Source organism: Rhea americana, unplaced genomic scaffold (genome assembly GCF_003343005.1).
Source record: "Rhea americana isolate MKP2758 unplaced genomic scaffold, rheAme1 scaffold_15, whole genome shotgun sequence".
Lineage (NCBI taxonomy): Eukaryota > Metazoa > Chordata > Aves > Rheiformes > Rheidae > Rhea > Rhea americana.
The window spans coordinates 6,363,281-6,391,276 of record NW_028185594.1 but is presented as its reverse complement, the minus strand read 5'-3'; the positions used below and the strand labels follow the sequence as shown (position 1 = coordinate 6,391,276).

Sequence of the window (27,996 nt, the reverse complement as noted above, 5' to 3'; positions counted from 1 at the left end):
GCCCAGTTAAGGAGGAAGAGTGTTTCCTGTAAAGAGCAAATTGCCGCGTGCCATATAAAATATATTTGGCTCTGTGGAATCTCTATATCCTGCGTCAGGAGCAGCACCGGAGCTGCCTCTTAGCAATGTTCATTTTCTCATTTTCTTTTTTTTCTCCTCTCTCTCAGCTTTTTTAACACTGCAAAGAAAACATTTCTCTTCCAGGTACCTGAGAGGTACAGTAATGGTAGGTACCTGAGGACTGAGCARAGGGTGAGAAATGTGCTGCCTGAGAACACTGAAACAAATTGCAGGAAATTGGGCTCTAGCCATTAGCAGCTTGAGCAGCAGGCCCTCATCAAGTCAGTGAGCAACCCCAAACTAGCTCCAGTGCTTAAACTGCCCTCCTTTCATCAGCTGTAATAGTGCAGTCCTCAGTACCATTTGTCAAGAAATAAATGTGCTCCCTGGGGARTGGAAGTTTCCTTCTTCAGGTACTGTCTTACTGATGAGGAAAAGTTCGAATGAACAAGATGTCAAAACACCTTCAGCTTGTCCMCTTCTGAAGTGTGATACCCATAGTGGAGAACCACTTCTACATGGTCCTTATTTTAATGACTTCTTTATGTTTGCATTTCCTTTACTTCCTGCAAGTATCAGTGTTTTTTTCCCTTTTCTGTTTGGCTTATACTCTGGGATTCACGGCTTAATTTTTGTTAGTCCTCTCTGCTCAAGAGCTCCCACTTCACAGTGAGAGTGCATTGCAAAATAYGGCGTTTTATTGTCTCTATGTTTAATTTGTAGCTAGAAAACTAAGTTAAGCCATGGRATGGGCTTTATTTGTGGAATCAAAAAGTTTCTCAAACTGCCAGTAACATAAATTGGACCTGACTGTGTGTGATGATGAACCCTGCCAAACTATGYCTGAATTTAAAAATTCAGGCTGAAGCTGGTGGGTAGCTTGAAGCAGGCGAGCAGAGATTAGAACTCAGACTCCTGCAAGCCGAGCAGGAGAGCCCCTGGGAGCACCAGAAAAAGCGGCTGGAGGGCAAAGAGCTGCTGGTCTCCTCATGCCGGGGTCCCTGCTGACCTTGGATACATAGGTGATCTGTCCTCTGTTAAGTAAAATAATTGAGTTTGATGACAGTGGCAGGGCCAAAAGTGATCCTGGGGAATGTCCCTTGAAAGCTGTTGCTAAGTAAATAGGTGCCAGTGCTTCAGGACTCCTAGACCATTTAAAGCACTTTGCATCTGGCAGATGTACAGGTAGGTTTTGTTGTCAGCAGGTGCTAGCCTCTGGGAAATGCGCATCCYGCTACATAGTTCTTCCCTTATCACTTCAAAAAAAAAAATTGCTGAGAAATGTTTTTGGAGAGGTTAAATGCAATTATCATGCGATTCCCTCGCAAATGGGGGTGGCACTGCCTTGGTGGGAAGGAGGCAGAGAGGAGCACGTGCGTGCTTGTGTACATGCCGGGCAGCGTCACTGACGGGCTCTGAGGATGCGGGAGAACCAGGGCGGCTGTGCAGCAGCCCGCGTGGGTAGCAGCGTAATGATGGCATGGAGATACCCAGCCCTTTGAATGTATTGTTTCCAAAGCCCACAGAGAAGCTTTCTAGGAGATACGAACTTTCCTATTTTAGTAATAGGCATAGCTGGACGTTTAATGAAACTTAATGTCTCCGTGGGGTCAGTCCTTGAGAACGTTCTCAGTAATGCAGACACAGGGAGACGTCAAATGATGGTGCTAGCTTGTGGGCAGCCATGTCCATCCTTCTCTCTCTCTGTGAGAGAAAGAGAGAGAAACATTCTGCTGCAAAAAGATGGCAAAATATAATTCACACCATGAGCTCTGCTTTCAGGAACCTGGGGGACTAGCTTAGTGTTTCATCCATTTCAGGGTCCTCAYGAGACTCACTGAGGACCGGGTACGTGCTGCTGCCAAAGGCCTCTTGTTGTTAGCTGGAGACCTAGATCAAAGTTTCAAAACAAAGGAGCTCAAGGCTTTGGTCCTGCTAAGAAGCAAGGCCAGCTTTTTGGCAGGTGAAAAAGCTGTTTGGAGCATCCTAAGTCATACTTGTTGCATGTACTAACTAGTAGCTATTCTTTTACATTCTCTTACTCTTCGAAAGATAGAGTTTAGCTAGGTRGTCTCTGATCCTGTGAACATGCAAATGAGAGCCAGAGATATGCTTAGAAAGAAAATGTAATGCTAGCACTTGATTGAGAGGTGGCCAGTCCCTGATCCTGGCCGAGCAGGGTGTCTCTTGAAACTTTTGCTCTTAGATCCCTCCCCTTTTTTTATTTACATTAGGAACAAGATGTATCTGTTCAGCAGCATCCTGTGCATTACCACTGACATTTGAATTTGCAACTAAAAGATTTTAATTAAAATCTGACATCATTTAGTGTGAAAAATGAGTGAATTGAAATTATACATGCAAACTGAATTAATGTCAGTGTATGTATCAGCTTCAAGGCGAACTCTAGCTGACTAATCCAACTAATAGCAGCGTATGCTGGAAGGGGGGACTCCTGGTTGCTCCTTTTGGAGGGTTCMACCGGGAATTACCCTACCAAGGAGAGATCTGCAAGGAGAGATACTCTGTGCTGGTCTGCCCTGTTTCTCTCTGCTGGAATGCTTCCTCTCTTCTCCTGTCTCTCTTTCCCTGTCTGGGTGCTGCTCTGTTGCCCCTGCAAAGCAYGACTGCCCTCTGGGCTTCAGGAGGACATCTGTGTAGAAGAAAATGTTTACTCTTGGAATGGCCGAGAATGTGCTAAGTCTTGTRTGGTTTTACAAAATGCACTTGGGAAGGAGATGGCAGAGTCCCTTAAAGGCTCTGTCTTTGGTGTGTGTTGGTGTGCGGCACGTCTGCCCAGCTGCATGCACATGCTCGCGTCTGTATGCCGATACCCACATCTTCTGGTTTAAGTCACAGGACTTAACTTTATTCTCTATTCTCTGTATTATTCAGAAAAGGAGTATAAACACATCCAGGATGTGTATTTAAAATACATTTATTTGCCAAACATTGTCTGTCCCTTTGGTTAGGAAACAGTGCATGAGTTTAAACAGGAAAACAAGTGAACAGATTTTCCAGGCCGTTTAGATCCATTCTTCATTTTAGCATAAACACAGGCTTCTTGTAGACTACGAGATGTTTTCTGTCTGTGGAAATTCTGGATACGTTACAGGCGATGTGTCATTTTCTTAGCAAGCTGGTGCATGCGGACTGCTTGGGAAGCTGATGTTACATTTTGCATTGTGCCAGTCCTGGGAAAACTGCTGAAATAAACGTTTTTCGTGTCATCCCTCTTGAAGCATATAAAAAGGATATGGCAGAGGTAACTGGGCATTTATGGTATCTTTTCTGGTACTGCATGAACAGGGAGAATAAAAGGCAAATGAGAAGCTAATAACACTGGAAGTCCAGAGATGAAACCAGCATATGGTATTACTGTCCATGCTGAATCTTTTTTTTATACCTTGCTTAATTAATTTGTGGAGCTYGGGATCAAAAGATATAATTTAAGCTAAGAGGTTTTGAGTCAGTTCCTCTTCCCTGCCCTCAAATCATGTTTGTTATCTAAAATGAAAACTTTTGTAATGTTCAGAGGTAGATTATTTCTCAAGCGACCTGGTTTGCCCAGTGCAGAAGTATCACTTCTGCACTTGCAAAGAAACACCTTGCTTTACTAAGACTCAACTGTTTGACTTATTTTTTTATTGTATGCTGATATAATCCTACTGTTAAGATGTTATTTACCATGCATGTAGGCTTGGTAGGAAGTTGGAGCAAACTACGCAAACAGAAAGGTGCTTTTATGGTTTAATATAATGTTCCGGCTACTCTGCCTGTGCTTCTGGTGCGACTGGATAAGTTGCCTAGGATTCGGCGAAATGCTCGAGTAGCTTGAGTCTCGCGAATACAGTAAATCTGTGTTCGAACGTTTTGTTGACTCAGCAAGCGCTGGGGAAGTACTGTATGCTCTATCGTGCAAAGCGAAGTAGTTAACGCCTGCTTGACTGAATATTAACTCTGGAGTCACATCTGCTGCCTCAAGGATAATATGCAGGAACCTTTGCTTAATTATGGGACATATGGTGTCTGCCCTTGCACTTTTCAYTAGGGGGATGCAAGAAAAACGTGCTTCCTACCAGTCTTGCGTGTTGCTATTTGGACTTCAGAAGGACATTTCAAACCGTATGTTTCAAGGCAGAGAAAGGGATTCCCACAGATAACTCTGAGTGTAGCATTAAGGTACCTAGCATGAGTATGCCACCAAAAGAAAACCATAAACCCTGGAAAATAATAGCCAGCTAAGGCAATGCCCTAAAAAGGGCTCCCTTGGTCGGTCCTGCCCTTCTGCCACTTACAGGTACCCATACTGGTTCTGAAATCGGAGGGTGCACTTAGACCGCAYCACGTTTATCCTTCGTATGTAGCTAGCGTGGCTGATATCCGGACGGTGTGGTTTTCACAGATGCATACAGTTTTCCATGGGACACGCAAGTTTATCCTGGGGCGTGTGATTCCCAATCAGAGAAAAATGTGTTTTGTCRGGGCTTAGGAAAGCACAGACGACTGAGGTTGTGTTGTGCCTGCCTTCTAATGTAGAAACAACTCGGCTGAAATCTCTCAGGGTCTGTGGGGTGGCGTATGGCGCTCGCTGAGCGACCGCTGTTGGCTTTGAACGCTTACACCAGCATTTGCATTTTAGGATACAGACGTATTGAAAGAAAATGGCTACTGGGTGCAGTATTTGTTTTTCATTAGGGTGATAATGCCATTTCAGTTTGCTGAGATAAACGGTGTCCTTTGATCAATAGAAAATACTCAGCAATTACAGAGTATCTGACATGCCTTGATTTACCTAGTAGCTAATAAAACACGTTGGCTGATAATTTAATTGGCTTTGGAAAATGAATTAGAAATGTATTATTTTCCAAAATATGTATTTAAAAACTATTTGCCTCTTAATTGCATACCAAAATTTGATGATTTTTCTTCTCTTGATCAATGTGATCCCAGTTGTGAATATGTCRTTAGAAAAGAGCTTGAATTCATTTTGCTCATGAATGGACGAGAAGTAATAAGGAAAATATTTTCCATGAATGTCAATATTGATTCAAAATTGGAAAACGACAGAGAAAAATGCACTCAAATTAGTGAGCTATGGAGTTTACTGTCTATGGTATTTTTAGTATTTTTTTTCTAGCTGTAAATTACCTGATTTTACCACAGTGTTTTGTACTATTCTCCTGAGTCTTAACATGTTTTAAAAGAGCATAGTCAGACAGCACAGCATAACTTTTGTGAACCTCATACGTTGCTCCTGTGGGCTAGATTTGGCTTTTATAACATTCAGGTAAGGATAAAAACAAATATTTTGTCTGAACTCATGGAATTTATTCTGATTTAAACTAGTAGTGGCATTAGGGCATTTACATTCGCTGTTAGTCCACTTGCTGAACTGCAGGACGGTAGTAGCTGGGCACCGCGTGGTGTGTGCGAACACGTTGCCCAAGCTCGGCTTGCCAGGCTCAGGTGTTTTCTTTGTTCTTGCTTTAAGCACGATGAAAGTTTCAGAAACTGCAGAGAGAACTAGCGAATGCAATGAGCAGAGCTGTTGTGCTCTCATGTAAGGGAATTTGGGTGAAAGTGCTGCTATGCTCTGCTTCAGAGAGAGGAGGCTTAATTAAGACAGACAAATTCTCTAGGGTACGACAAAGCAGTTTTCATGATACAGCCCTGATTATACTGTAGTTCTTTTAAATGCATTACCAAAGTCATCTTTGTTATAATTAAACAGACAAAAACCACATCTGCCATTAATAGCATAAAGGTCTGCTTTAGCATWAAGGCTGGAAAATCCATGAAACTGAAAGCTGACCTGTGAAGCAAAGGAATGCTATAGTTTTCTGAAAATTACTATTATTTAATTACTGTCTTTTTTAGCCTTCCTTTAAAATACAGACATAAACAAAATGTAGCAAAATGGCATATTTACAGAAGAGTGGTTTTTTATTTTTTAATTATTTTTTCCCCCTGTGGCTACTAGCTAGAAAAAATATTGTATCATCTGTAAAATGGAGCTCCAAAGCAGACTTTTTTCCAAAGTGTGCTGAGGGTGTTCGCTGCCTTCCCTGGAGCTGGGAACGCGGGCGCATGCCCCGCTGGCGCCGTCTCGGCTGTCCTGTCCCCCGCGCGCCTGTGGACGCGTAGGCAGTTGCGTGTGCATCTCTGTTCGTGCACGCGTGTGGCCACACGTGGCTGTGGCAGGGACGTGCAGTGGCTGCTCCCCGCAGTTCTGYGTTCAGGCTGCTTTGCTGACTTGTTCACAAGACTCTTCTGAGGGCACAATATTACTTTGCCTAAATTATTTAGGGATAGCATAACTCGTGAGGCAGGCAGAACCATCACAAAATAGCAAAAAAAGAAGAAAAGAGGGAGCTAATTCTTTAAGGCTTTTCCTTAAAATTTATCTTTTTGCCATATCTATTGGTATGAAACTACATGGACAAACTCAGTTTCTAAGCATTTCCTCTGGCTGTGTTAACTCTGAGCAGAGCACTGATGTTTAGCAGGGGCTGGAGGAGCCGTGGGATGAGCACCTGCACGGACGCCCGCGCCTTACGCTGCCAGGGATAGTCGCACACGCACTGCGTGGCCCTGGGGACCAAGTACGCGCCTAAGTGCGCGCAGGCCTAACGCTCAAAGCCAGCAACTGCAAAATCATACAGTTACTGCAAATCATAATCTGTTTTAAAGAACCTGTTGAATGGACCTTAATGTGTGAATTGGCTTTTGTCCATGGAAAAATAGTTTATAATGTTTAATGGCAATTTCCCGAGAATACCTTGCCTTCAGTTCTTTCTGCTTCCTGTGAATAGCTTCCATCCTTGTTTGGGTGGTGTAGCAATGTACAGAGCATAATATTTGCCTGGCACACATGGATTTTGCTTAATTCTCTTCAGTATAAGGATCAGTCACTTGTTTTATACCTGCTTTTGAGCCGTAGCGCCTTTACCCCGAGCTCCTGCCAGCGTTTGTGCCCGCTTGTGTGGTGAAACGCTGCTGGTGCTCAGCAGGTGTCAGCTGGGAGCCTCCTCCCTGTGTTCGGTGGCCTTGCCGGCAGGCGCCGCGCCAGCCGTTCCTCGCTTCCCAGTAGCAGACCCGACAGTTTTCTCTTAGTTAACTTTTCCTAAACAGCTTCAGTGTCCAAAATAGCTTGGGGTCATTTTAGGCGTTACTTTCTTTTCATAAAATACCTTGCTGTTGTAGTTACAGCATAATTGTACAGTGGTTCCATTTTTTAATAYGCCCACTGTCACTAATTCATCACGATTAAGTATTAGCCAGGTGCAAGCAATTACACCAGGTAGCTGATGTAGCCAGGCTGTARAAATGCATGTGTTATGTGAAAGCCAAGGGACCATAATATTCAGGCATGCAGCTAATTTACTTGTAAGGAAAAAGAAATGATGATCACTTACCAAAATACATAACCACAGTGAAATTACAGTATAATTGCAGCCGGGCTTTTATTAAAAACAAACAAACAAACAAAAACACTTTTTTTTCTTTTTCTTCCTAAGACTTGAGTTCCTGGAGCTAGTAGAGCTCTGGTCTTAAAGGTTGAAGATTATGAAGAAATGTAATAAAATATAATATCTCACCTGAGCAGACTGGTTCTTCTTTAAATAAGTAGGGTGGTTATGGTGCTGCAGTTTTCTGTCATAGCTTATGAAAGCGCTCATCCCCTGCATCGCTCGCTCCTGATTTTGATGAGTGATGCAAACATTCAGAGTCTTTATTGGTAAAAACTCGGTATATGGCTATGTCCTAGATTTGCACACCTGCCAATTTCATGAGAATACTACAGCTATCTCTCGAGTGCTCATCTGCTTAGTGTTATAGGGGAGTTCACTGCTTTGCCTTTAAGGGAGACGTAATTTAGTACACTGTCACCAAGTAAGCCGTGGTGATCGCTGTTGCCCTTGGATGTCGGCTTTAAGCCCTGTCAGCTCCCGGTTTCTCCATCGGGGAAGGCAGCGTGTCTCACAGCCCCTTTCCCGGCTCGGCACCGGCGGCTCCCCGGGCCACGGCTGTAGCAGCGGGGCGGTTCGTATCCGCAACCCGCTGGGTGACGGGCGAGGTAAACGCAGGATTGCAAAGGACAAAAAGCTGCGTGCAGAAGTCAAATGCTACGGAAGTACCCGTGTGTGTGCGTGTGTACGCGCGATGAGCAGCGTGGGGGGCTGCCACCGGGGCGGCTGCGCCCGTCGCTGTGCTCGAAGCTTTGCGTGCTCTCGGGGTGCGTCTCCTGAACACTGCGCTTGAGGCACGGTGTGACCTCAGGGACATGGCAGACCGATGAAAACAAYGCTGTTGGCCTGCAGAAATCACTCATGTTTGGCTCTATATATGCTCTCTCGCCCTATCTAATAATTTGCTTATGAATAGCATCAGAATTAGGAAAATATTTCCATTATAATATTTTGATTACCTTGTTCTATTGATTTGTGGAACTTCACTGCTAAATCTAAGGATTGGGGATGATCTGAATTGGCATAAAATGTGATTAATGAAAAAATAATTTAAGTTGATTAAGAAGGGCTTAAAATAATGTGATTAGACTATGCAGATTTGGATGGCTTATTGGATTACACATTTATTCCTGGAGGATTGTTGTAAGATTCAGAATGAAATTAAATTGGCCGTCCTATCTTGGGCCCCAGAGTCTAGTAATCTACTGTGCCACAATACCAAACCACAAGGCATATTTATGTTCAATAGAGGTTTTATTTTATGACTTTTAGTGATGGAGACTTTACCGCTGTCCTTGAAAAGCTGTGCTTGTGGCCAACTGTCTTCACTGTGGCTTGTACGTATGTCTTTTATGTTGTTGTTTGTCTTTTTTTATTTATTTTTTTATTYTTTTAAGTCTTAGTTTTACTCTGAATGTGTCAACTTCCAGGGATGGAAAAGCTGTAGCACACAACAGTACTGATCTTTATATAATCACCTATAATCCATAACTTTTGAGTTTCTGTGGGATCAATAAGGAAACTTAGTTTGAAGGCCCTCTTAAAATAGATTAATTCACTGTTTAATTAAACTGAGTTATAACTGTGACATCCTGAATAAAAGTTCCCACACACGRCTTCACGATGATGTAAGAGGTGTCATTTAAAGTCATCCCTTAAATTATTTCAGGCTTCTGCAACTGCCCTTGATTACACAACATATATATTGAACTAAATCTGGAATCTTTCCCTAACATGTGCTTTCCAAAATATTCCTGATTGTCGTGGCTCTTCTCTGAACTCTCTCCAAATTTCAGTGTAATCCCTAAACTGAGGGTATCAATCACTTACTGAACAAATACAAAGGTACCATAGCTTCTCTATTCCTAGTAGGTATTATTTTTATACAACCAAGTATCCTATCACAATCTTTTTATTACATTCTTTGCTATTATCTGCTCTGACCACATGTTTTTCAAAGTTGTTGTTCCTAAGGTCAGAGGCTTGTAAATGTGGCCCAGCCTGCCCATCACGTTTCTGCATTTGTGACTTCACATTTTGGCACATATCAGAACATACATTTTTTGTTTTTTTGCAGTGTTTGTCAAGCAATCTAGATGACTTTTTGTCTCTTACCCATGTTCTTTTTTATTTATTGCTGTCCAGATCTTAGTTTTGTATCCTGTCTAGGCTCAACATATATTGGTTTTATGCTCTCTTCCAGGTCACGCTAAAAATATTAAATAGCATCAAGCTAGGAACTGGAGCGTGCAGGACCCCGTTTGAAGCGTATCTACCTGATGAGGGTTTTACATTTGGGACACAGCGTTTATCCAGTGTTTGATCTGTTTAATGTCTTCTGATCTGATTTTGTATTGCTCTATCTTCTTAATCAAAATGTCACTCAGTACCAGGTCAAAAGAGCTACCTAAACCATAATGTGTTACTGAGTCTATTACAACAACTGTATTGGATTTATCARCTAGATTTGTAATCTTATGAAAGAAGGGATATCAAGTTAGTCTGACAAGCTGTTTGCTATAGCGTTGGAAATAGTTAATGCTAATTGCTTTCTTTTTCTTTATCAATCAAATCTTCTCTTGTTTTGACTGTGAAATATATCCGATCACAGATCTGCTGCAGCTCTAGCACTCAAAGATGCAATGAAGATGAATAGCAGTGGTACAAGTTGGTCATTAGCTAGCTGTCTTCAAACTCGCTTGACTTTTTGGTTTAATGATACGTAGCGTTCGCCTGCCTTACTACTGGAATGTCACTGCTGTCCTATAGGGAATGAATGCTCGTTTGCACCGTTAGTAGTTCCACTGGTCCGTTCTGCCTGTTTCTAATATGTTCAAAAGCAAATGATGTGAATCCCCGGGCCCTCTCCGTTRTAACTGCCAGCTGCCACCAAACCCGTCTCCTGCTCGTACCAGCTCTTCTTGTRGCTGTTTCTCCTTGTTGCTTATCTTCCTTTACTAATTACCTCCTCTTCCTCGCTTTATAACCTGCACCAACAACTTTTCTTATTTTCAGTTTGTTTRTATTACTTTCTTATATGTGGTTTTCTTTTCCACTTAAGAAAAGGACTGTTCTTAACCAGCATAACCTTCTTCCTGCCCTCTCTGGCTTGGGTACTGCTTTTGATGGATGGATTGAAGATCAGAGAAGGTTTATATGATTTAGCTACATTTTTTAAGTCATCCTCTTCTGTCGGATTTTAAGGAGGCCTTCCCACAGATGCAGTGGAGGTCTCTTTAAAACAAAAAAAATCTTCCAAGTTCAGCTAGGTCAGATACTTGCAGTTCTCTCAGAGAAAAAGTCTCTTCAATTTAGTTTTGGTGTTCCTCTGTTTAAGTATTCTCAGAATACTTRAAGCATATTCTGCTTCCTAGAATTCCTGGAAGAAACACAACTGTTGCAGGTAAAAGTCTGTGGGAAGAAGCATGCAYGAGGTGTGCTGTTTGCATTTGGGTTTTTGTGTTATGGAGCACGATGCTGTTCTCCTACGTGGGGCAGTATTGAAGGACTCGAGCCCTGCAGGTTCTTTCTGGTTTTGATGCTAGTCCTCCGCGTCGTGGGAGTCACGGGGGTTATTGCCATGGCTCGTTCTGAGGGGCTCCCGCCTGAGGCGCGTGGGGGGCTGCAGTGCAGCTGCCCCCGGTTCGGAYGCCGCCAGCAGGGTCGCCCCGGCCCAGCTGAGCGCCAGCGAGCTGCTGCAAGGCAGCGCTTGCCTGACTCTGAGGCTCCCCAGCTTGCCGTGGCTGAGGGCTCTGAGGCCGGGTCAGAGATCTCCACAGCTCGCAGCAGTAGCTCTGACTCATCTACCCCCATGTGAATGTGCCAAACAGCTGCTTTTTTTCGGCTAGTGAGTTGCTCTGGTCTCTGTGCTTCAGAAGGATGTTGTGGTCATGTCCTTTGCACTCGCTGCGAAAATATTCAATCTCTGGCTAGCAAAACAGATGAACATTAGTGCTGTGCTGAAATATGCATATACCGCGGTGCTCGTTACTTGCTCCCCAGGGGCAGCGTAGCCTTTCTGTCAGGGTCCGACTTAGCTCTAAGTGCATGTGCCAAGTGTTTGCTCGCAGTCCTCCTGGTTGTGGTGCTCGGTGCTGTCAGGCAGGTGCTGAGACATCAGTCTTCCTGTGTTTCCTAGCTCTCACCTTGGATCTTCTCATTTTTTCTGCTGCAGGTTCAGGCTGGTTGCATGCCCTTTGCACTTGAATGCCTCTGCTTCCTGTCTATATGAGGACTAGACATATATATACTTTTTTGAATAAAGGGGCTGTGTGTTTCAAAACAGGCCCTGTTTATTATGCCAGAGGAAGGAAAACCCAGTTGCTCATTTAGATTACACTGGTGGGCTTGGTACATTAATGAATTGAAGTTGTGCTCCCTGCAGTGCTTTAGGGAACGTTCCCTTACTCAGCTGTGCAAACACACCTCAGATCAGGGCTCCCTCTGCAATGTGTGTTGTTAAATGACATTACGACAGCAGTGGCCAGGAATATGGTTTCCTATCTGTGCCTTCTGTGGAAAGTCTGGATGTTTTGTTCAGATATAGATCCTCCTACCACAACCTAGGCTTTTGTCAGTACAAGTCTCCATCATTGCTCTCACTTCYGTAAAGCTTAAATTAATGCAGAAATCTAAGTAGATTTAAGAGGGGAAGCTCATATTTCCTAAACTCCATCAGTTGTTATTGGTACTGGCTTGTCTCCAGTTTGGATTTAGGGCACTAATTTGATCTTTTAAGTCTGAATAACTTGGGACCTTCCAGCTTGAGGGACTCCCTTTTGCTGTGCCACATAGTGAGAGTAGTGATCAACTCAAATACCTGACCTGGGTGCTTAAGAAGGACCCTCAGTTTTGTTACTCATTTCTCCTCACTGGTCTGGAGGAGCATTAATCTAGTGGTCTCTACATGCTCTTTGGCGTAGCTTACTTGTTAGGTGAATGGGGAGTTGCTGGGAGCTTTGTCTCCTTTGCCTGGAGGGAGTTTGGTGAGGCAGATCTGTGACTGCTGTGGGATTAGCCGCTTTGAGGAGGCACCACTTTAAATGTTTGCCTCCAATTGCATTCCAAAGAGAATCTGCAAAGGAGAGAGATTTTATGCTRTGGAGATCTGCTGGGAATGCTGCAGCTGAGATCTCCTTTCTCCAGGGCTTGCTGTAACTGCTTCTTTGTGCAGACAGACAGTGTCCGTTAGTCTTTCTCAGATTTATATTCTGGTAGAGCGTGGGGATAAATTCGACCATGTCCAAGGTGTGCTGGAACAGCCTGGGAACAACCATAATGCTTAAAAACTAAAGAAACGTCAGGAGGGGCAATGACTAGAGACATTATGTCCGGTGGGCTGTGTTGAGCCCCTTCCAACCTAAAAGCATGTAGTTATACACAGCGAGGAGTAGACCTGGCATTGGGAGTGTCACAGGTGTTTGCTCCACGGAGGGAACAACAAGGATCCTTGAAAAATCTTCTCTATCAAATAGGTTCTTCCATAGGCTTATACAGGGATGTCATGTGSAAGTAGGTACTGGAGTATCATACGGGAATTTATTTCTCTCTGTAGGCTGCTGAATTGCTTAATATTTAAATGAAGGTACAAGAATCTATCCCTTAAGGGATGCTGTCATGGAGATCGGCTCGATAACAAAGTGTAAAGAGGAAACATCAGGAGCGATGGTGGCAGAAGGAGCACTGGAGTGGTAGGGCTGTTACTGGCATGGCATGGGTGCTCTTTGAAGCTTCTTGACTTTGGTTTTGGGGCCCTAATTACAAAACTAAGTTGAAAGAGTATCTTCACTATTKTACACCAGAAAGTAAACTGTTCTTCCATTACATAGACTTCCATTTTGGGAAATGTTTCCAGGTGAAATCTTTACGCGCTGCTGCTTTTTTCTTTTGCTCTTGTTTTTCATTTATACAGCAAAGGCAAATTTTCTTCAAGGTAAAATTGAGTAAGTTTGGTAATGCTAATGTTTATATATTAAAGAAAAAAAGGCAATTATTGAACAGCAAATCAAATTTTCCCTCAAAAAGGCCACCTGGCTTGGTCCGTCGTCATTAACATCTGCTCTCGCAATCTGTGGAGTTGTGCAGTCAGCCCCGGTGGGACGAGCAGCGTCCCCGAGGCTGCCCGCGGGAGGAGGCTGTGTCGCTGTGATGCCTGTATGCAGMGGTAGCTGTCTGGTGCCATGAGCTGTCAGCATGGATGAATTTTGAGCCTGTAGCCTTTTTTTCTGTTGACCTATGAGTTGTCAGAGTGGATATCTGATACTTGCACCCTACAGCCTTGCCAAGAAAGATTACAGGGAGTTCTTCTCTTTAATTTATTGTGATAGCAGAGACCATAATGAGAATCAATAAAATCTATAAAATGGACTATGTCAGGATGGCCAGGATGGGAGAATGGTACACATTGTTAAACCAAATAGCTGAAATTCAGAGAAGAAATCTTTGTGTGCTTGTAATGAATATCAGTTTCTAATGATTGTTACTACCTCTTGTAACAGTCTCCCAAAAATGTAGGCTGAAACTTTCAGTTACATCTTTGACTAGATGGACCAAACATCATGGGTGCATGAGATGTGGTTGCAACCCTGGCCTCAACACTGACTTTCTGTGTTCTCTTGCATGGTTTAAATAAACCTTTCCTGTTCTGGTTTACCTAATTATAGAAAAATTGTACCATCATTTGTCAACCTGTTGTGATGTGTTTTGAGTGCCATTAGTGACACATTCATTTAATATTTAAGAGAAACCTTTCCCATCACCACAAATAATATACGCCTTCAAGAATTTCAGGCACTAGGATTCTCCCTGAAGTATCTAGAAGTGTCCCAAAAGAGCAAGATGAGTATCCTGATACTGAAGCTCTCTTGCTTTAAAACCTGTAGAGCTAATTAGATTACTGTGGGGGAAAAAAAAAAGTGTGTAATCACTTGGCCAATTAAGTAGATGATCTGATGTTTCTGGAGCAGATACCTTTTTGGATGCACTGTTTATCATACCCTGTTTGTGAGGACATATGAAGCTGCCTAGGAATGATTTGCTAGTGCTAGGTTCATGGGAAATGGCAAAGATCAGAATAAGGTTTCTCTTTCAGCAACARTGGTACTTGGTGATGAAAATGTAAATTGTTTTGGGGGAAATAGGTCTTAATTGCACTTAATTGTACTTGACAGTTTTAGCTTTCAGCATTGATACTGAGTTTCACCTCCTTTCACTGGACCCTGCAGCTGTCTAAGGGCTTTCGGTGCCTTCTGCTAGTGATGCTTTCTGCCCTTGCTCTGTTCCTCAGCAGAGTCCCGCAGCATTGTTGGTGGTTTAGAGGCCCTTCAGATAATCTGATTTTAGGCTAAATAATGTCTGGGCTTGACTTCTGAGTTCAGGGATGCTGTACAACTGTTACTASTGCTCTGTTTCTTCACTTGTATGCTCAATGATTTCTGTCCTGTAAGTTTTGGCAAAGGGGCAGAAAGAGGTGGAGACCATCTTTTTTCATGTTTTTTCTTTTTTTATTTGCGTGAGCTCTTTGATTTAAACAGTACAAGATAGATTGGTTGAAGGTTAGGGCGGGCAGGGAGTTTTCCCACAACTGCCGGTGGCTGGCTGATCGCGCTATTTACGTATGCAGCCCTTCTGATGCAGGCGACGTGTTCAATGGGAAAGCTTCTGTTGGTTTGAGATTGTGCATAGGCTGGAGTTGTGAATCAGACTTCTTTGGAAAAGTCATGTGCAATGGCAGGATGCGGTCAGGCCAGCACGTCCTTGACGCTAGCTGGGTTTGGTGCAGCTGTGCACATGCTGGGAGCTAAGCACGTGCYGGAGTGTTCCTATGGGCGACGTCTTGGGATATTTCCAATTAAYGCATGTCACGAGGCTCAGGAACAGGAGAGAAGATGCAGCAGTGATGGCTGGGATACCCTCTGTAGGGCATCCTAAGGATCAAAGGACACCTCAGCTGAGCCTTGGCAGCGCTGACCTCCCCCCCCACCCCGTGCAGCAGAACCAAGCCGGGGAACGTCTGTCACGGCACTTGCTTTCCTGTGCTCAGGGAAAGCAGTGAACCTTGCATGTGTTTCTGGGAATCTGACTCGCCGTGGACATGTTAGGGAGGCCCCAGGACTGAGGAATAAAAAGGCAGTGAAATAGTAACTAAGTATTTGAGCGGAAGTCGGTTTCCGTGTTAGGTATCAGTTGTGAAGTGTAACCGCTACAGCTACCGTAAGAAAAAATGATAAATTGCCGTTTTACGCCAGCTGCTGTGTGGTCCCATCGGGTCTGGTGCACTTAGCTCTTGGAGAACGGTTGTTTCCTGCAGGGTTCAGGGGAGCATCGCATTGCGTTTTCTAATCGGGTATGTGCTTTAGATGAACGAAGGGTATCAGTTGCTCTGGTGTGGGTGAATGCTATGGAGAGTTTTTTGGTGATTTACAATGTGAATGCTTTTTGGTGAATAGCACAAGAAAGCAGGTTTGCTATTTATTCATGGAAGATCTTGGCAGCTTTTAGTTTGCTGGATGTCTGCAGTCATTCACCTTACTGGCCTCCAGTGCAAGGTGACCCGGGGCAGGCACTTAGCCTTTAGAAACACTGCGGCCCAAGAGTATTTTTAGCTGAATGACTTTCTTAGAAGAGTAGTATGTAGAAATTGGATTAAGTAGAAACTTAAAGAAAATAATTAAGCTAGTATTAGGAACTTAAGTTCAGCATAAAATCAGAGGGGAGGCAAAGAGCCTAAATTGCCTCTTCAGGCTCTGGTGTGAGCAGAGCCAACGGCCAGAGGGTGTGTTGTACAGAAAGCCCTTGTTTGCTCCCATCTGCCGGTGTTCCCTCGAGCCAGAGCTGCGTGGCCAGGCTCGCTAGGCACCAGGAGCTGGGGAGGCTCCTTCAAGCAGTGGGCAGGTGGCACAGCAGAGCCCAGGTTGAGAGGGACAACGTTTGAGCTTGCTTTAAGCGTTAGTTTAAATGGCTCCTAATCAGCTGCAAGGAAGAGAATAATCTAACTTTAAAAATCACCTTTGAATGTTTTGCTTGCGTAGGGATGGGAGCAAGCCGATGCACTGGGGAAACTTTCTCGCTTCATGGGAATATTTGGTAGTGGAAGAGGAGGGCTGGGTGGTCATTGGAGCCTCTTCGTGGAGCAATGGCAGCTGTGGCTGCAATTAGGTCCCTGACRAGGTATTTGACGTGTGCAATGTGAGTGGAGGAGGTCCTCTGATTTAGATCTAATAAAATAGTAGTTGAAAAAAGCTGTGCAGACACATTTTGAGTGGTTGCAAAACTAGCATAAATACCTTTTTGGTAACTATGAATGAAAACTGTCATTGAATCTATATTGTGTGCAAATTCAGCAGCTCTCATGTTGAAAGATTATAGTGTTGTATAATTATTATGTAATTATATGTTGCATAATATACTTATAATGTTCGTATACTATAGAGACCCTGAGGGAAATGCCTGATGTGGTAATAAGCTCGGTTAGCCATTGCAATTTTGTAGGGTTTGTGTATATTATATGGTAGATTGGAGAGTTTTTTTTTTTTGTTAATGTAAAATAATCTTATCAGTAGCACTGAAATCCTGTTCATTTAAGGCAATTAGTCCTATGGATTAGACTTGAATTTTATGCAGTTGATAAAAAAGGTATGGGGAAGTCCTACTAAAAGATGAGGAATTATAGCTGTAAAATTATCATGTCCCTTATCTAGCAGCAAGTACAAAACCAGAAGTACCCATCAAAGATAAAAGTAGAGAAAGAACACAGAGGATAATCTAATTTCCTCCAAATCTCTGCGAGGTTAAGAGTGAATATTAAACTTCTGACGATTCCCCACAAGGCCAATTATTTTTATCACGTTAATATCTGAAAAATGGCTGATAAGTCCATGGCTTATTTTCATCAAAAAGTACAGCCATATCTGAACTAAAAGTACATGGCTTTTATTTTTTCTGCAGAAACAAATTAATGAGTCATATAACAAATTTTTCTTCGCTAGCAAAAACAAAATGGCAGACCTGGAGGTAGATCAGCTGCGATGCTATGATGATTTTTCCAGATCTGGCCCTGAGGAATTACTCCTTCAAGGAGTGAATCCCTGTGGACTTAAAGACCATTAATATGCCTTCCTGTATGAGAAGCATTTGTACAGGACATCTGGAATTACTGTAATCTGTTCTGATAACCCCAAGACTGCAAATATCACAAGTCTCACCTCTTACAGGAGAGGAGATTCTCAAGTTGAGAAACGGGAAAGGTCCCAATCACATTCTTTTGTAAGAGCTGAGTCCTTACAGTGTGCATGCCCAGTGTTTTCCAGAATTTCTTCATAGTGTAAGAAATAAATTTTAAATGAAAGCCTAGCTTTTTGTATTATCTCTTGATTCAGTCAGGTGGGACTCTTGAGATTGACACCAAATAGTACGGTGCTGTCGTAATACTGAAGGCTCTGGATGCTCTAGCTGCCACTTAGGTGAATTCAGAGTCTCTGGTTGTTTTTGGAACTTCAAATGTTCTGCAATAGTCTCAGTATGGTATTTCAGGTGGAAATTATCATGAAAATATGAACACAGAGTTGTAAATATTGTTCCCTTAAACCTAAAGAAATGAGAAAGAAAAGGCTCTGGTAGAACCCATAGGGTAATCAGCTGCATTCATTTGTATTCAGTAGTATYTGTTGCCTGAAGATTTTCATGGCCATGGCTGTATTAAAAGGCAGTATGTTAATGCAGGAACAGAACATTTTAGCGGAAAATTGTAATTAGAAAATTAGCTGACCCAAGCCACTGGTTTCATTGACTTTCTCCTTATTTTTTTTTTTTTTTTGGCTCTGATTTTTGCAATAAGTACTACAATAAATGGCTAAAGTAATTCCTCTTGTCAGTAGAAGTTGCTGTGTTAGTTTAATGAGAAATTGAGAAATCTTTAACATAAGTAGTTTGTTCCCAGCAGATTCCATGCCTTTAAATCTAGTTTCGAGGAGCTGAGGTTTTGGAATATTTTGGATGTTATTGCAGAGTAAGTGATGAGAGCAGTTACTCAGGACTTAGGAAGTAGAAGTGTTTATACCGACTAACTTGCTGAAAGTCTCTGTACAAAAACGCGAAAGAGTGAAGGCGTTCCTGCAAGGTGCAGGGCCGATGCTTGGTGGCTCGGCGAGCTGGACGGGGTGCTGGGGGGRCGTGGACAGTGAGCAGCAGCAGAAATGCAGCGACGGTGTGGTGGAGGGCCCCGCAAGAACCCGGGTTGTATTTAGTGTTTGCAGAGGAATATGAATTGGGGTAGGCTGGTTTCAGTGTCTCCAGGCAGGTCCCCCAGGGCCGTTGGGAAGTTGGTCCTGGTGCACCTTTCGCGGCTGGGCCTGAGGGCAGAGCCTGGCGAAGGCAAAATTAACAACAAAATTACCTCACCCTGAGACTTCTCCTACCTGAAATCCAGGCAGACAGGAGGTGAGGGAGATGGAGAACCTGGGAAATGTTGCTGGTGGCCAGGGAAATAGGAGGGAAAGCAATTTTAAGTGTTTCAATATTAATTACAGCCTTGAATGGTGTTTTCAAAAAATATTTTTTTAAGCTGTTGGATAATTTATATACTAACGGAGTAGAAGATGATCATGCAGAGCAATAAGAATGATTTACAATCATTGTGAAATGTTTTGAATTGATAATAGGTGGGGAAAGATTTAAACGTAGCTGCTGCACTAAAATTACCGAAAGCTTTTCGGGTAGCTGGGTATATATACAGTAGCAAGCTGGGCAGTTGATGTTGAAGAGAGTTGAATGTGGATGGATAGGTATTTTCTCCAAAAGAAATAGAAAACATGGCCTGAAGACAAGGGCTTTGGGCTTCTTGACTGGTTGTTGTTTAATTTTCCCACTGCATTTTGCAGTCCTGGTACACAGAAAGTGCCAGAAAAGATAGCTGKTGAAGTGGATGGAGAGACAAGAGAGCATGAGGTAGGTTCAGGTTGAGCAGGAGGTGAGCAACTCCTCCTGAGAGCGGCCGCRGGAGCCGCAGGGGAGCTATGCCGTTGCGTGTGCAGCAAAGGTGGGCTTCTCAGCCTGGTGAGAACGGCCTTTTGGCCAGGAGTATTAACACATACAAGCAAGAACCCTTCAASTTGCCTGGGTGCACACCTGAGGGATTTGACTTAGGACTGCTGTTTGGTTTTGTTTTAGTTTTACTTGAGGCAGCCAGGATTGTGGAAAATAGGCAGAGTAAAGGCAGGACAAACTTCCATTAAGCAAGACTTAACTGAGTACTGGAGCTTTTCACAAGACATCTCTTCCCACATTTGCTCTGAAGATGCAGATGATATAACCAGATCCCATCTCCTTATGCCTGTAGCTAATTGCTGAAGGGAGATCTGGAAGGGACTTGAACCACCTACAGATGCCTCTCATGAAAGCTTGGTGTCTGTAATGCTGCCATCAACCAAGTCACTGTATGGTTACATTTTATAGCTCAGTAGGGAACTGAGTTGTGGAAAAGGATAATGTGCTGTGTTTTGCAGTTCAGAAATTATTTTACATAAACATATCTTCCCTGTTAGTTATGTACTTGTGGAAAGGCCAAAGAAAACTGCTAATTCTTTTTCCTCTTTTTTCTTTTTCATCTATTTATACTACAGGATCCTTCAAACCAAAAATGTGGAAGAAAGAAAACGGTGTCCTTCAGCAGCATGCCATCAGAGAAGAAAATAAGCAGTGCTAGTGACTGTATCAGTTTTATGCAGGCTGGGTGTGAACTGAAGAAAGTTCGTCCAAATTCTCGGATTTATAACCGTTTTTTTACTCTGGATCCTGACCTGCAGGCTCTTCGCTGGGAGCCTTCCAAGAAGGACCTTGACAAAGCTAAGCTTGATATTTCTGCTATAAAAGAAATCAGATTAGGGAAGAACACGGAAACATTCAGGAATAACGGGCTCGCGGACCAGATTTCTGAGGACTGTGCACTCTCCATAATTCATGGTGAGAACTACGAGTCCCTTGACCTGGTTGCCAATTCAGCTGATGTGGCCAATATTTGGGTATCAGGATTAAGGTACTTGGTTTCTCGTAGCAAACAACCTCTGGATTTGATGGAAGGCAGCCATAATACCCCACGGTTTGCATGGCTAAAAACTGTATTTGAAGCAGCAGATGTTGATGGTAATGGTATAATGTTAGAAGATACGTCCGTGGAGCTAATAAAAAAGCTTAACCCCACTCTAAAGGAATCAAAGATTAGATTAAAATTTAAGGAAATTCAGAAGAGCAAAGAGAAACTGACAACGCGAGTAACAAAAGAGGAATTTTGTGAAGCATTCACCGAACTTTGCACAAGACCTGAAGTTTATTTCTTACTTGTGCAGATATCTAAAAACAAAGAATATCTAGATGCCAATGACCTCTTGCTGTTTTTAGAGGCTGAGCAAGGAGTGACCCATATAACAGAAGAAATGTGTCTAGATATTATACGCAGGTATGAACTTTCTCAAGAAGGGCGGTTGAAAGGATTTCTTGCAATTGATGGATTTACTCAGTATTTGTTGTCCCCAGAATGTGATATTTTTGACCCAGAACACAAAAAAGTTGTCCAAGACATGACGCAGCCTTTGTCTCATTACTACATCAATGCATCCCACAATACATATCTAATCGAAGACCAGCTCAGAGGACCAGCTGATATCAATGGTTACGTCAGAGCTTTAAAGATGAACTGCCGGAGTATTGAACTAGATGTCTGTGATGGCCCAGATAACGAGCCCATAATTTGTAACCGTAACAACATGATGTCACCACTTGCCTTTCGAAATGTGATTGAGGTAATAAACAAATTAGCTTTCTTTGCTTCGGAGTATCCTCTTATTCTCTGCCTGGGGAACCACTGYTCGGTACAACAGCAGAAAGTAATGGTTCAACACATGAAGAGGATCTTCGGAAACAAACTCTACATGGAAGCACCTTTACCATCGGAAGCCTACCTCCCGTCACCTGAGAAACTGAAAATGAAAATCATTGTGAAGGGGAAGAAGCTGCCCTGTGATCAGGATATATTGGAAGGAGAAGTCACAGATGAAGATGAAGAGGCTGAAATATCCCGGAGGCTGTCAGAGGACTTTTCAAGGGAGCCGAAGCTAATCTGGCTCTGCAGAGAATTGTCTGACTTGGTGTCCCTATGCAAATCTGTTCGGTACAAAGACTTTGAGACATCCATGAAAAGCCAAAATTACTGGGAAATCTGCTCCTTCAGTGAGGCGGAAGCTAACCGAATTGCAAATGAATACCCTGAAGATTTTGTCAACTACAACAAAAAATTTTTGTCCAGGGTGTACCCAAGTGCTATGAGAATAGATTCCAGTAACTTAAATCCTCAAGATTTTTGGAACTGCGGTTGCCAGATAGTGGCAATGAACTATCAGACCCCGGGACCAATGATGGAYCTGCACACTGGCTGGTTTCTGCAGAACGGGGGATGTGGGTACGTCCTCAGACCTTCYGTGATGCGTGACGAAGTCTCCTACTTCAGCGCCAATACAAAGGGCATCGTCCCAGGCGTCTCTCCACAAGTCCTGCACGTCAAAATAATCAGCGGGCAGAACTTCCCAAAGCCCAAGGGTGCGTGTGCAAAGGGGGATGTTATAGACCCCTACGTTTGCATAGAAATCCATGGGATTCCCGCGGATTGCACAGAACAAAGAACTAAAACTGTTCAGCAAAACAGCGATAACCCCATTTTTGATGAAAGCTTTGAGTTCCAGATCAACCTACCAGAGCTAGCCATGATCCGTTTTGTTGTTTTGGATGAYGACTACATTGGGGATGAGTTCATAGGCCAGTATACCATCCCGCTGGAGTGCTTGCAGCCCGGATACAGGCATATACCGCTGCGGTCTTTTGTTGGAGATATCATGGAGCACGTTACGCTGTTTGTTCACATTGCAATAACCAATCGAAGCGGYGGAGGAAAGGCCCAAAAGCGCAGCCTCTCGGTGAGAATAGGGAAGAAAGCGAGGGAGTACACCATGCTGAGGAACACCGGCCTCAAGACCATTGATGACATCTTCAAGCTGGCAGTGCATCCGCTACGAGAGGCCACTGACATGAGAGAAAACATGCAGGTATGACGCTTCCGTGGCACGCGTTGCTGTGTGCTGAGCGCGAGGGGAGCTCCTCCTGCGAGCCGCTGGAGGGCCAGCTTGCTGCAGCTGGCGGCCGTGCTTCAGACCCGCAGGCCTGCCGAAACCTTTAAACATACTGGCCCTGGAAAGCTGATGCTTACAGCTGTTGACTAACAAGTGTGTGTGAGGTTAGGCAGAAACGTTTGAAAAATCAGTGTGTCCTCGATCTCTGAACGCGTGCTTTCCTGCTTGTGTTTATGTGAGAGAGCAGAGCTGAGGGTTCACATGTGTCCCCAGGCCTCTGGCCTTATAATCTTCATTTCCTCACCCGTCCTGAAAAACGTCAGCTAGCTTTTGTTTGACCAGCTCCAGGAAAATTGTGCTATTGCTTTGCCTCGTCTGCGCGAGTAGAAGCAGCAGTCAGGGCACGTGTCGCTAAGGTCTCGTCTGCACCAGAGAAGCGCGCTCTGCTAAGAATAGCCTGTTGGGCTGCGCCGCGTGGCCGCTGCTCGCAGCAGGGCTGTGAATGCCTCGCATGGGCCCGAGACGCCGCGCAGCTTACAGTTCCCTCTCCGCTGAGTAGCTGCGCCATCCCAGCTGGCGGAGGGCCGGCACAGCCACCAGTAGCACAGCGCGCTGCAGAGGGTCTCCTGGCACAGCGTCGGCCGCGCGGCCCTCGTCACACCGCGGGCGCTCGAGGTTGAGCTGTGCCGCGGCCCGGCACTGACCCGTCTGCCTCGCGCTCCGCTCTGCGGCTGCTGGCRGTGATTTTGCAAGTTCAGTAATGGTCAGTTCAATTCAGGGGGCTACCCAGAAACAAAACTGAGCAGCGTTAAGCAACGAATTTTCCTTAATAGAGAGCTGAAATCAACCATAGCTGTCTCCTTGGTAAAACTACAGAAACAATGCACATTCTTTTTCTTGAAAATAGGAGAAAAATTCATAAAACTTGACTGACCCCACTCTTCTGGGCAAGTCTAAAGAGAATTAAATGTTGGCAGCTAGAAAAGTTTACAAAATGACGTAAGTTTTAAATTACTCTCAGAGGACTATCCTTAGCATATTTCTAAGAATGGGAAACTCTTCCCAGCCTTTCCTTCCTGGCAGGCCTGGTAAGTCGCTAGTCTGAACCTCTGACTCCACCTTCTGTCTAGGTCAGGGTTAGATACGGGAGGTATACAGAGGAAAGTACTCACTGAATCGGACTCAAAAATAGCGTCCGTGTGCCTCCCAAACTAAATTTCCACACGATATCTTGTTCTCAGGAACACTTTGTAGAAGACGCAGTCGTTAGGTTTAACTGCATGCTAATCTGATTAATGGGAAAAGCCCCTCTCAATTTGTTGGGCGTTTTCTCATGACTGCTTTTCAGGACGATGTTGTGGGGCAGCACTTACAAGCTATGGGTTGTTAGAATATTCTCTTCCCTAGATTTTGTGCATTTTAGTCATAGTATGACTCAATAGAAGCTAAATTTCGAGGGAAGTCAGCCACAAGTCCGCTGACTTGGGTGATAAGTAAGTAAATTCTGTCATGGTAGTTTGGTTTCACCTGTGTATCCAGTAGTGATTTTCTTACATGTGACYTTTTAAGGGGAAGGAGCATTTCTGCTGCTCTAAGATGTGATCATGCAAGGCTGGAGACAGAGTGTTTTTTCCTGCCTGCCTTTCCCATGGGAAATATGAAGTCTGTCAAACTCATTCTTGCTGGGGGATGATAATGGCTGACGAACTAGGTGATTATTGCTTCAAAAGCACCTGGAAGCTGAGCACTAGAGAAAGCATTTTAGGCAGATTGTTTAATATGCCAGAGACCAGACCTTGTCCCTCTTGGGGCTTGGTTTGTGATGCAGAGCGGCTGCAAAGCCGATGGCCAGGATACCTGGCTGCTAGTTGGGGCTGGAGAATGAGACTGGGCCCTGCTATGGGTACCTGCGCACGCTGGTCACCATTAGCCCTGCCATGGCCCAGGTGCTCCTCCCGCAAGAATCTYTGCAGACCTGAGCTGAACGTCGCCTCTCTGGGAATGAAACACCAGGCCCTTTGACCAAGGACTGGTCCTCCAGAAAGCCAAACCTGGGAAGAGGTTGTTTTTCTTAAATTCAAAAAAAGGCAGAAATCGCGTTGTTCAGACCTCCTTGTCAGTAAGAAAGTGAAAGAGGACACAGTTCCATTTTCTTTCTTCTGCTCTTCACAGGTCACCTCTTAATTCTGAATCATTTCTTATCCCCAGCAATGCTATATTCTGAACACCTTGAACACCCAAAGCAAAACATACCCCTAAAATCCCCCAAACGATAATGAGACTCTTCCAACTCAAAGGCCACTCCAAGTCTGTGTGTAAGTGGGTGTGGGGAGGAGAGGGAGACCTCATGGCAGACGGGGACGTGACGGGAACGTGCTGAAATGTTTCTCTTCCTTCCCACAGAACGCAATGGTGTCGGTGAAGGAGCTGTGTGGGCTCCCTCCCATCGCCAGCCTGAAGCAGTGCATCCTGACCCTGTCCTCACGGCTCGTGAATGCTGACAACACACCCTCGGTCACCCTCTGCATGAAGGACGCCTTCCCCTACCTGGAGCCTCTGGGCACCATGCCCGACGTGCAGAAAAAGGTCCTGGCGGCGTATGACCTGGTAGGTGCCTCTCACCGTGCCCTGCGCCTTGCCTTGCTGTCGTGCACCGCTGCTCACTAGCCGTCCTGCACCTGAGCGTTGCGTAGATCACAGTACGCGTGTACAGTGCGCTGCGATTATTGCAGTAGCTTGTGTTTGTAACAGAATGGGGAATAAGTTGGGGACATCAAATTGCTTCCAGAGACCTTTAAGCACCAGGAAGGATGATCAAATCTTTGACTAGCTGTTCAGTCTGCAAATGCACTCCTCCTTTCCATCTTGTTTTTTGCTGTTATAATGCACTTTCCAGGATTAAATAGGTTAAGGGGAAAAGGGAGGCACTGTTCGAATTTAAAGATAAAAATACTAAAAACACTCCAAAATAACTTTTGGGTTCTTTCCGAGGAGTTCAATACTGCTAGAAGGTAATTAAGTTTTGSTAATAAAATATCAGCTGTGACAGTAGCAGGATGAGGATTTGGAAGTCCAGTTGTTTGCCATATTTTATGTTTGACCTTTTTTGGACAGAGTTCTTATATGGTGTGATATTTGCCTGAAAGAGCAGATGCCACATAAATAAGAAACTTTTTTGTCTTTGGAAGCCTACTTACACAGATGTACCAAAATGAACGTGTCACCTGTTATCTTTGTAGTTCTGTACTGAAGAGGAGAAATGGGACATTTCAAGGCCTCCTTGTGCTGTGGAAATAGTCTTTTGATTTCAAAAGGWGAAAGGTCTTTTTCAGATGCAGCTGGAACATTTGTATGGCTGTTTTTAAGTAATGATTATGGTCATATTTGTCTCTGATGGAGGAAGATGTAGCTCTAATGCCAGGAGGCAGTAGAAGGGTTCAGACTCGGCTATTAGGGAGAGGAGRGAGTTCTGAACCTCAGTTAGGGTTGATTTGAGCTGTGATTCTGGTTAATGAGAACACATTACTTTAAAATACTTTTACCCACTTTGGCTTGGGGCTGCATCTTACCTTACTAAAACTTCTATTTGTTCTTGATAAAACAAAAACCAGATTTAATAAATGTTTTTGCTTTAACTTGGATAGTTACCTTTTCAGGTAATATCAGTAGCCAGATATTGAAATCTGTTCTGTCTTTTCTATATTGAAAAAATGAATTGTCTATATCAATCCTGACGTGTGAGAGCATAACATTTGTGTCTTGGGGAGGGATTTACTGTTTTAACGTTGCGAATGGACCCTACTTGCTATGGTGTTTGTAGTGATCCAAGGCATAGTCCCTTTTAAAAAGGAAATGGTGATGTGTATTGGGCTTTCTCCCTGTTAGTGCGTGTGACGGGTTAATGCAGGTAGGCAGTGTGCCACTCAGCTGGCTCTGGCAGCGCGAGCTGGAAGGCTTCAGGGAGCCTGCAAGAATATTTGGGGATAGAGAGAGAAACAAGAAGTTTAACAAAAAGGAGTGGTTTTTTTTTTTGTGCTTTTATTGTCCAGGAAGGAAGGTTTGATAGCAGTGCAAATGTTGGTAGAATGCAGTATTAAATGTTTTGGATATGTTTTTTAGAGATGTGATATGCCACAGTTCAACYTGTTAAGTTACTGGTAAGTATGACTTCAAGGAACTGGACTGACATRCTTGCTGCATGTTTTTAATTCCCCCAAAATGCCTGTTCACCTCAAAGCGCTTTTTGGATGAATAGGTCTGAGAGCAGTTTTAAAAATAAAATAGCCTCTCTCTTGTATTAATGGGCTATATTTCTTAATCCCTTTTACAGTAGAAGTGAAAAAAGCTTGGTGCTAAGTCTCATAGCGGAGAATTGCCAGGTGAGGGTCTGTCTCATTATTTGAGGTCTGAAGCGCAGGTGGCTCGAGTGCTAGGCAAGCCATTCCTCTCCCTCCGCCTTGGGAAACATCACATAATGCAGAGCTTTTTAAAGGTCTTTTTTCAAAAGTAATCTCTGATTAAAAAAAGCCACAATGTGTTGGATTTTTTCGCTATCACTGGAAATTGTCATCAGAGCATCTCTTTTCTTCAAGAAAAGTGTAAACTCTGCTAGTATGTTTAATGGGGCAGAGAGCACGCTGACACTCCAGGCAAATGGAGCTGCAAATGCTTTGAGACCTGTCACCACGATCTTGGAAACAATTTGGTGTCTGTTCTCCGTCCCTAGCCTTTGTCAGCAGCGGCGCGAGACAAGGGCTGCTCTGTGCAATTTGTTTGTTTTGTCTTGCACAATTAATTCTACCATTGTGCTCAGCCTTTTTTTTTTTTTTTTTTTTTTGAGAGGCCCTATCAGAATAAAATTTAATATGCTGTGTTTAAGGAACAGCAATGATTTTCCAAGGCTCTTTTTCCTTTTCTATATAGTTGCATTGCAGTGTTTTTGTGGAGCTCACAAATAATGCTGTGTCTTGTGGAGGAAGAGGTTTTAAGGTCGATACTGGGATGTATGGAAGTTTCTGCAAAGGCGAAAAGGGAGCAGGATTTGTTAGAAAACAAGAAAGTGTGGTGGAATGTTGCTGATAGAGTAAAAAAATTTTGAAAAATACGTAAACTACCAGAAATGTGCTTTAGAACCACCAACTTGCATACAGTTTTGAYTGTTATTATATGTAGCATGTGATGAATACATTTGGAGAATATTATCATTAATGGAGCACGTGCTTCCTCGGGTGGTACAGTGCRTCTTTTACAGGCTGTTCCTCCGACCTTTGCTTTCCCGCGAGGAAGGGCTCTGCCTTTGCCCTCCCCGGCGGCTCCCCTTGGGCTGCGCCAGGCGTCAGCGGCTGCTAGCT

General features: G+C 43.8%; 2 protein-coding genes across 2 annotated transcripts in view; one reads left to right on the top strand and one right to left on the bottom strand.

Annotated features, from left to right (window-relative positions):
* The window catches only part of BOLL (boule RNA binding protein), a 197,676-nt gene extending 189,925 nt beyond the window's left edge, over positions 1-7,751 (bottom strand). The window contains exon 1 of the mRNA XM_085299558.1: positions 7,662-7,751. Within this exon, the coding sequence (XP_085155684.1) occupies positions 7,662-7,751 (90 nt within the window). The remainder of the gene's footprint in view (positions 1-7,661) is intronic.
* PLCL1 (phospholipase C like 1 (inactive)) overlaps positions 1-27,996 on the top strand; it is a 205,977-nt gene that overhangs the window by 142,660 nt on the left and 35,321 nt on the right. The window contains exons 2-3 of the mRNA XM_085299475.1: positions 20,150-22,621; positions 25,049-25,252. Of these exons, the coding sequence (XP_085155601.1) occupies positions 20,201-22,621; positions 25,049-25,252 (2,625 nt within the window). The 5' untranslated portion in view covers positions 20,150-20,200. The remainder of the gene's footprint in view (positions 1-20,149; positions 22,622-25,048; positions 25,253-27,996) is intronic.